At 40.3% G+C, this 9,440-nt stretch overlaps 1 protein-coding gene across 2 annotated transcripts; it reads left to right on the top strand.

The window, feature by feature from the left end:
- Positions 1 to 1,742: 1,742 nt before the first annotated feature.
- ESM1 (endothelial cell specific molecule 1) lies at positions 1,743 to 9,239 on the top strand. 2 transcript variants are annotated; one of them, XM_030842553.3, is made up of 3 exons: positions 1,743 to 2,043; positions 5,175 to 5,327; positions 8,956 to 9,239. In XM_030842553.3, exons 1-3 carry the CDS (start codon positions 1,743 to 1,745, stop codon positions 9,054 to 9,056), a joined length of 555 nt encoding a protein of 184 aa, XP_030698413.1. In that variant the 3' UTR covers positions 9,057 to 9,239. The 2 variants fall into 2 exon arrangements, with proteins under 2 accessions (XP_030698413.1, XP_060151401.1); XM_060295418.2 differs by lacking the exon at positions 5,175 to 5,327.
- The last annotated feature ends 201 nt before the right edge of the window (positions 9,240 to 9,440 follow it).

Genomic DNA, 9,440 nt, shown 5'->3' with positions numbered 1-9,440 from the left:
TGGGTGAGGATCAAGTGAGTTAATACATGTAAAATGCTTTGGAACAGTGCTTGGTACATACCATGCACTCAGTGGATGTTACCTACTATTGAAAACAATCAGAGTGTGCTGTTTGCTTCTGGGGAGATGAAGATAGAATATTTTAAATTGGATTGTCATGAAAAATTTGGGAAATTTGGAGGCTAAGTTGCTGGCCTTCACTTCCCATCTCCTCAGTTCCCTGCAGTTCGGTTTCCATTCCGTCCATCCTCCTAAAATTGCATATTTGAAGGCTAATCATCAAGTCACATCCAATGAACTCGACCTCATCTTCTAGAAGGGACAAGAACTTTAGCGATCAGCTAGCCTAATACTGTCAGTTCTCCAAAGGGAAGCAGAGGCTGAGAGAAGCCCTGTGGCTTGCCCATCACTAACTTGTGACTGACCAAGAGCGATCGACTTCGTTGGTTGTATATTTACTAGATGACAGTGGGAATATGTCTATTTTCATAGGTGGTGGGGCTTGGACTCCAACATGTAGCTAGTGTAAGAACTCTCTTCTCTCTTTCAAACTTGCTCTTTCTGCCCCACAAACCTTGCTTAATGAGGCCGAGATCCAGTTAATATATTAAGAGGACTGCTCTGTCTTCCCCAGTGGGACCTAGGCCCTGTGACCCTCCATAGCTTGAAGACCTTGTTTCCTGATGGGTAATGTTTTCCCTTCCCTGTGACTTGCCTCTCTGGGCCACGGTCTGATTTGCCTGCTGGCTCATTTGTTTCCTTGGGCTGCCTGCCTTGTTTGGCGGTTTTTAGTGAGCGTTCCGATCGATGCCAGGAGGTGAGGGGAAGGGCTCTGAATGGGCTCAATCATTGGACAAGCAGACTTGGTGATGGATGAGTCTTCTCCCCAGTGAGTTTTGGGTCAGGACAAGTCCAACTGATAAGTTTTTCCAGAACTGAGTAAGCCAGAAACAGTGTCAGCAGCATCGTACCACTTTTGTGGGTTTTGTATTGATTTTAAAGGAAATTCTCAGCGGCCGTTCCACATCTTACTAGAAATATAGCTACATCCCTGATAAACTTAGATATATGCCATGTGAATTGTTTTAGAAATAACATTGGATGAGGGGTGAGAGGAAGGAAGAGAGGGTCTTTAAAAAAATCCCTTTCAAAATATTTTCTTTCTTCTAAGTATTGAAAAGGCCCACCATAACCCTTTCTTCTTCCAAATGATCTCATAGCTATTTATTGAAAGGAAATACCAAATGTTTATTTATTTTTTTAAAAGGAGCTTCTTCGGTCCTGATGATTCATGTCGATATAATTTTCCTCATGACTGCAGAGGCTCGTAGACAAAGCTATGCCTCAACTGATGTGCTGGTGTCCGAACAATTCCTGTCCTGGAGGAGGGTGTGCAGCCTTCTTTATTCCCCCTTCACAGACGTCCTTGAGCCCTTGAGACGGATGTGAGCGAGTGTTTTAGTCCTCATGCAAAACAACCATCTAAACATAACAGATGACATCAGCTCGGGCTTTTCAATTCCTGGATGGCAGCAGCATGTTAATCCAGCCTTCATCCTGGATTTCATAAACTAAAACAAGAGAGCCTGGCAGGAGGACAGCGCTGCTGCTGGGTTGAGGAAATTGATGACGGGGAAGCATGCGGGCAACCCAGTGTATAAAACTCATAAACGTGTAGGCAGAGGCTCAGCTACCACTTTGGACGGCTTCTTCCCGCCAGCAAAGACCCCGCCGCGGGAAACATGAAGAGCCTCCTGCTGCTGGCCACGCTCCTGGTCCCCGCGCACCTGGCGGCGGCCTGGAGCACCAAGTACGCGGTCGATTGCCCGGAGCGCTGTGACACTAACGAGTGCAAAAGCAGCCTGCGCTGTAAGAGGACGGTGCTGGACGACTGTGGCTGCTGCCGGGTGTGCGCCGCTGGTCCGGGAGAAACTTGCTACCGCACGGTCTCAGGCATGGATGGCGTGAAGTGTGGCCCCGGGCTGAGGTGTCAGTTTTACAGTGAGGAGGATGATTTTGGTGACGAGTTTGGTATCTGCAAAGGTAAAGAGTGACCCCTTTCTTCTCCCCGCCCAGGGCACACTGAGGGCTTTTAGCCAGCGCGAGAGATGAGGAGCCTTTTCTCAAAATGCAAAGAGGGAAAATGCAGGTGGGTTAGGGACCAGGTCCCACACTGATGCTGTCATAGAGAGAGAGAAAGATAACTCTGCAGATTGCAACTGAACCCAGTGTGCAAGAAAGCCCAGAAAGGAATACAGCATTTCACTCATTATGCCTGGGAGATTTTTTTTTCAAGTTCCCATTGAAGACTGTGTTTGCCTCCTTTTCTGGAAAACTTCAGGAACTTGACAGGTAATCTGTTATGGATGGTTTAGGTGTTCTCTCTTCTGCAGTCAGTGATTACAGAGGTCTGCACTGGATAACCTCTTGGAGTGGTGGCTAGCCCTGCGGTTTAGTGATTCTTTGATCTTAAAAGGGTCCACGGGATGGAGGGCACCTCTCAAGATCAAATATTTCTGATGAACACTAATGCACTTTGTGAAATAGGGCAGCTTAAGTCATCTAGCAAAATGACTCACATTCCTGGAGGAAGATACCCTGAAGTATAAAACAAACCTCATTCCACTCTATAAAAGGTTTTGGTCATCTAGAAAAATGAGTGTAAGACCAGGAAAAATAACACCTAAAGAAAAACTAAAATTGGAACTCTGTAAAGAAGGAGGTTAGCACTCTTACAGACTTAAAGAAAAACTTTATTAGGTTGAAATTATAGTTAAACAATGTAGTTAAACATTTGTAAAATTTATTTCAAACTTAGTGACTGTAGTTTACAATGTTTAACATGTTTAGAAACGAAAGAACGGTGATTTTAAAATACTCTGTGTATGGATACCTCATGATCTCATGTTAAGAACTATTATTAAGATTCAACACATATGTTATAGCCCCATTCATCAGTTTTACAGTACAAAGAAGCTTTTATTTTTATTTTTTATACATCTTTATTGGAGTATAATTACTTTACAATGCTGTGTTAGTTACTGCTGTACAGTAAAGTGAATCAGCTATAAAGAAGCTTTTAAAATTAAAGGGACTGAGAAGTTTCTAAATCATTCTTATTTTATGTCTTTAATACAACTGTAAGCTTTTATGAATGGTAATCATCCAGTATTGAGCTAATCCCATTAATTCTTTTAGAAAAATATTTTATAAATCAATTACCTTTTAGGCCACAAAACATACTAAAGGTTAGGAAATAAATGCTTGAACTTTTAGGAGAATTTTATTTTTTGCTTAGCTTATTTTTGTTTATAACCAATAAAAAGTAGAATAGTGAGGAAACATTTTCTCTGGTGGACATTCACATACATTTCTTTCAGCTGAGTAGGATCTCTATTTTCTGTAAATTATAGGGCTTATCAGCCAAGAAAAAAGTACTTCACACAGGGAAATTAGGGAGGAAGTGGTTAACACAATCATACTTGTGATATAACAAGTATACGCCGTGGATTGCTTTTTCTCTTGGCATAAAAATTGACTCTGTATGTGTGATTGTAAATGTCCAATTACATATGGGTAAAGAAACAAGCTGTAAGGCATCTGGAGTCTTTAGCACTCCAATATTCACTGAATCATTGAGGTAGCTGTTAATAAGATACATTTTTAAAAGCTGTTTAGGATAGCTCTTGGACATCCTTCAGATTGCAAGTGAGTCTGGTTTCGAACATTTACTCTCTGCTGGAAATAGTGAGGCTGTGTGAACCTCAGCAGTTAGATACATTATATTTTGCTATAAGCAAACTCTCTACTTTAGCTTTTTTTTAAAAGAACACCCCTATGAAAACTGTATACTTTAGCTGCATATCTGGGTGTTTTTTAATTATTCAGATGTTTGGCGTCGCGTTGCCCAGATAACAATATTTATTGAACACCTACTATCTGCCCAGCATTTTTCAGTACATTGAGGGATACAATAGAAGCATAACTGAGAATCTGGCTAAAGTTTTAGTTTTCAATATCACTGGAGACACAGTCAGATCCCAATGCTGTGTGCTTTTCTGCCAGATACTTTTTTCAGGATCCCTTTTAAGAACTATTCTTCCCAACAGAGAGGCCAATGTTTAAAACCAGGTGCTTCTCTAATCTGTAGGATGCAGAGTACAGCAGTCCTAAATCTCTTTAAAAAATATAGTTCATTAATATCTCTCTTGATCATTCTGTGGAATATTAGATTGCTAAAGACTTAGATGCCTCACAACTTGTTTCTTCACCCATGTGGGATTGTATATTTACAAGGATATTCTTATGCCATGAGAATAAATATTCTGCTTGGCTGTTCAAGCCTGGCTAGTCTATTGAGATGCTATTTACATCATAAAACCCATGCATTTTTACTAAATGAGTTTGTTCTCTTTTTCTCAATATAGTATGTTTTAGTCTAAGTATGAAAACATTGAAGCTCTAAAAGCTTCCAGATTTGGTTAGGTATACGAATACATTCTCAGCTTCCTTTTCATTTAGCATATTGGATCTTAGCTCTGCAGAGGGTTTTAGTAGTGAATCCTCTTAACATCTGGAGGAGTTAGGTACATTTGTACCACCATTTTGATAGATAAGGAAGTTGATAAGAGTTGGAGCAGATTGAGGTTTAGCCACTTCGTGAAGAGCTAGGATGATCGCCCTCTTAGCCCCTGGTTAGTTTAAGCCCTTTCCTGTACCTTTACAACAGTAAATTGTCTGTGATTACAGGGGATTCAAATACAGCATCATATCTCTTAAGCTGTGTGAGGAGCTGATGCACATGTCTATTCAATTGCCCACCTTCACTGAGCTGTCACAGAGGTAGCCCATGAGACCTTGTCTTTTGGTATCTAAGCAGAAAGTAGACAGAATTAAGACTGGTTCAAGGATATTGGTTACGTGTATCTGTCTTCAGTTAAACTTCACAGCAAGACACTACAAGTGAGGCATCCGCTATCTGGTCTTAGTGTGCGATTTCACATTTGTGACAAGGTTTCAATTTTCAAAGCCTGGGATTTTTGGAGAATTGGGTTTTATCTGATAGTCAATATTCTGAGATTTGTCCAATTCCTGAGGCTGTGCACACGGGCTGTGAGGATGGACGCTTATGTACAACAAGCAACTCCCTCTCTCAACCTTCCCTTTATCCTTAGACTGTCCGTATGGCACCTTCGGGATGGAATGCAAGCAGACCTGCAGCTGTCAGTCGGGCATATGTGACAGGGTGACCGGCAAATGTCTGAAGTTTCCCTTCTTCCAATATTCAGTAGCCAAGGCTGCCAACCAGAGATTTGTTTCTCACACAGGTAAGAATTGATTCCTGTATAAACATTGAAACATAGCCTCATTTTCAGTTTGAATAAGAAAAAATATGGATGAGTAGAATAAGACGTTGGTTTAAATGATTTAGTTTCTTTTATTTAATTTAAAGGAAAGGTGGGAGGTTGTTGAAATTTGTTGCTTTTTTTTCAAAGAAACCTCATTAATAATTTTGAAGATTATATAATTTTTGTAAAGTTTATCCAGTTTATATGGAGGATAAATATTGATTACAGAAAAAACCTGTAATAAAAAATAACCGAGATATACAAAGTTATTTAAATTCTTCAGTGATCTGTTTTACATACATACTAGACAAAGCTGCTTCTCTCCCAACTTCACATAGAAAGAGTACTCTGAGGAATTTATTGGATAAGACTTAAGAGCCAACATAGAAAATAGAAAACATTTCTTTTTTTAAACCAAATGGAAGTGTTTAAATGGAATAATTCCAAGCATGCCTTTTTGTGGCTTTTGGAGAGAATAAGAGATAGTATCTGTGATTAAAATTTGGGAATCATCTCTAAACCTTTGAATGAAAGTGTGTAATGTTCACATACTGCTTGTTAGTGCTTCTGTATTTCTTACACAGGTTGTTAGAATGTGAGAAATACAGCCTATAAGACTATACTATTAACCTATTTGGCTATCTTGTTGAATAAATTGTTAGTACAGTAAAGCTTTATTAAATTGGAAGTAGCTACATGTTTAAAATAACATGTAGCCAGAGCAACTGCTAGTATCAACAAACTGTATACTTTTCCCCCTCAGATACAAATAGTTGACAGTCCAAATCTACTTCAGTTTTTGTTTCTGGTTCTTTGCACTTCAAATTAAATAAGATTTGAAATATTGACAAATGTGCTTATTTCCCAGCTTTACCTCCTTCTTACATGTGGGTTCAGTTAAGTACATCAAGATAAAGGGGAAATACTGTGTTTTTCAGTGAATTATTATTTTTAAGTGTGGCTATGCCCTTAAACATTAATTTAAATTGAAAACCTGTTTTTAACCTATTAGGTGAATATCTACGTGAATACTTGATCTGGATATTGAGATCAGTATTAACATTATAAATACTTATGACTTGTCCCTATAGTTCTTGAAAAGCAAAATAGAAGAAAATTGAATTTTAAGTTTGGAAAAATTTTTTTGTTGAGGTGAAATTCACCTAACATAAAATTAACCTTTTTCAAGTGAACAATTCAGTGGCATTTGGTACATTCACAGTGTTGGGAAGCCACCACCTCTATCTAGTTCCAGAACACTTTTCTCAGCTCCAAATAAAACCAGTACCCATCAAGCGGTTACTCCCACTCTTCAACCCCTAGCAACCACCAATCTACTTTCGGAAATGAGGAATTTTTTTGTTTGTTTGTTTGTTTTGCGGTACGCGGGCCTCTCACTGTTGTGGCCTCTCCCGTTGCGGAGCACAGACTCCGGACGCGTAGGCTCAGCGGCCATGGCTCACGGGCCCAGCTGCTCCGCGGCATGTGGGATTTTCCCGGACGGGGGCACGAACTTGTGTTCCCTGCATCGGCAGGCAGACTCTCAATCACTGCGCCACCAGGGAAGCCCTGACACGAGGAATGTTTTGAATGGTTTGATTGTCTTTAGTGCAGGGAAACCTATTACCTCAGCACAGCTAGCTGCCTCAAACACTTGTAGCTCCTTTTGTCTTATTTTGCTTTCTTAAAACCGTAGGCTACAAAGAGCATTGAAGGAGCACCTTTAGAATCCCTCTTCACTCGTTTAAGATTGCACCTGAATCTTTCCCACCAAGAGAGAGTTAAATCCCTGGTGAATCTTTGTTGCTGTTTGAGATGAAGGTCTGGGGGGCTCTCGAGCGCCTCTGGAATATTCCTCAGTGATGGAACTCTGTTGTCTCACCTCCATCCTTCCTGCTGCACACACAGGAGCACATCCTCTGCTCCTCTGGACCCTTGTGCAGTCTCTTTCCCTCGGGCCTGTCACCCTCTCTCGTTTGCTTGCAGATTCTGCAAAAATCTTGACCACTGTATAGATGCCTTGGAAACAGATACACTTGACCCTTGAACAACATGGATTTGAACTGTGTGGATCCACGTATATGCACATTTTTTTCCCCAATAAACATAGCACCTGTATTTTCATGTTACAGATCTTTAGATTAACTAAGTGTGGGGAACAGTTTGTTTTCGATTAGAGATCACAATCCGTGGAGTCAAAGAACTAGGGTTTGAGTCCTGATTCTATCCAAACCCTTTCAGCTTCCCGCCCTTGGGTGAGTCATTTACCAATTCCTTTGTTTGGGGGCAGGTATAACAATAGGTGGGTTTTCTACTGCATGGGGGTTGGCATCCCTAACACCAGCGTTGTTCAAGGTCAACTGTATTTTGCTGGATGAAAGTTACATTAAGGGTTACACAAAAAATATTTCTGTGCCCAGATTAGGTATCAAGATTCTTATTAGAAATTTATGGAAAAAGCATTTTCTGACCTAAGGTGTTGCCTTTCCTGAGCTAAAGGAGCAACTAAGGATGACTATTAGTGTGACCTCGGTTATCCTTAGTCAGGTTGAGGATGGAGCACAGGATATCCTAAAGACCTCGTGGGAAGGCTGCCTGGGAGCCCTTCCGTTCAGTTTTGCATTGTCCACTTCCTGGGCTTCAGGTGCTACTGCTTACAGGAGGGGGCTTGGGGCCTCTGTCCTGTCTTGGGCTTCATATCACCTCTGCAAAGCCTTTGTAAATGGCACCAAGGTTCCTCAGCACAGGGACCTTGGAGGTGCCTTTCATACCTTGATTGCATGAGGTTGTCTTCTCCAACTTTCTACCTGTTGGTCACAACATTCTTGGCAAATGGACTTCCTGGTTTCCCTTCTTCATTTGTTGTTGTTGTTGCTGTTTAGTAGTGAGCTCTCCACCTTTCTAAGATTGGGAATTCACAAGCAGCTTTTTTTTTAGGGGGGGGCGGGTGCGGGGTAGTGGTAAGATTTATTGAGTTTCATGAATTTACATACATTCATTTAACTACTGGGCCATGCTAATCGTCATATAGCAGAATGTGCACTGCTAAAGCAAACACACCTCATTTTTCTTAGAAGCTGAGAACTTCATTTAAAAAATTCTAAATATTACAAATTTTTATGTAGAGCAAGAACTATCTTTATAAAAGTCCTGCCCTTTGGTCTGCCTTCTGCATTCTGGAGTCACATTGATAAGCTAATTCCTTTTCCATATCAGATAGTATAAGAATCTTACTTAGAGATCTATACTTACAACATTTGCTCATTCCGAAAGTATTTATTAAGTGCCTACTATGTTCCAGGCACTGTTGCAACAGTGAACAAAACAAAGTCCCTGCCTTCATGGAGCTGATACTCTAGTGGTAGAGTGAGATAATACAGGGAACAAAAGACAAATGCATATATAGAATAATGTCAGGTGATAATAGGAGAATGAAGAGAAATAATTCAAGGAGGTGCTAATTGATAGCAGGTGAACACAGCATAGACTCTTGGAATCTATTAAAGATTTCATTGTAAATCCATTGTAATACAAAAATAAGACAAAACCGTACTTGATCTTGAAGTTATAAACATTTGGACATGATTTGTATTCCTTCTACTTTCAGAGCATGACATGGCGTCTGGAGATGGCAATGCTGTGAGAGAAGAACTCGTGAAGGAGAATGCTGCCCGGTCTCCTGTAATGAAGTGGTTAAATCCACGCTGATCCTGGGTGGGATTTCCAAGAGAAGACTCTATTTTAATGATCATTCAACACACAGCCAACACTTTAGGAATTGTCTGTATTATAGCATATGGACACGTAACTTTTGGAGAATAAGTGTGATTCAGGGTGGGTCTAGAAAAAAAAAAGTAGGCTATTAACAATCCATAAAATGCATATGACTGGAGACTCTTAGATATTTGTTAAATATTTGAATGCGTATAGATTTGTTTAATATGTGTTTATAGTAATAGTGAAGAACTAAAAATGCAACTTAGATCATCTTAACCTGGAGGGAGATCAGCCAAAGGGAAAGCTAGCCAAACCTGAAGACCACAGCGAGTCCACGGTTCTTGACTTGATGTACATTAGTGTTGGGATATGGGC

Source organism: Globicephala melas, chromosome 3 (assembly GCF_963455315.2).
Source record: "Globicephala melas chromosome 3, mGloMel1.2, whole genome shotgun sequence".
Classification (NCBI taxonomy): domain Eukaryota; kingdom Metazoa; phylum Chordata; class Mammalia; order Artiodactyla; family Delphinidae; genus Globicephala; species Globicephala melas.
Note: the sequence above shows the minus strand (reverse complement) of the source record. Positions and strands in the feature narration are given on the sequence as shown.

Coding starts and splice junctions, on each gene's coding strand:
- ESM1 (XM_030842553.3), top strand. CDS start 1,743: ATGAAGAGCCTCCTGCTGCTGGCCACGCTCCTGGTCCCCGCGCACCTG. Junction 2,044..5,174: donor CGAGTTTGGTATCTGCAAAG/GTAAAGAGTGAC, acceptor CTTTATCCTTAG/ACTGTCCGTATGGCACCTTC. Junction 5,328..8,955: donor GAGATTTGTTTCTCACACAG/GTAAGAATTGAT, acceptor TTCTACTTTCAG/AGCATGACATGGCGTCTGGA.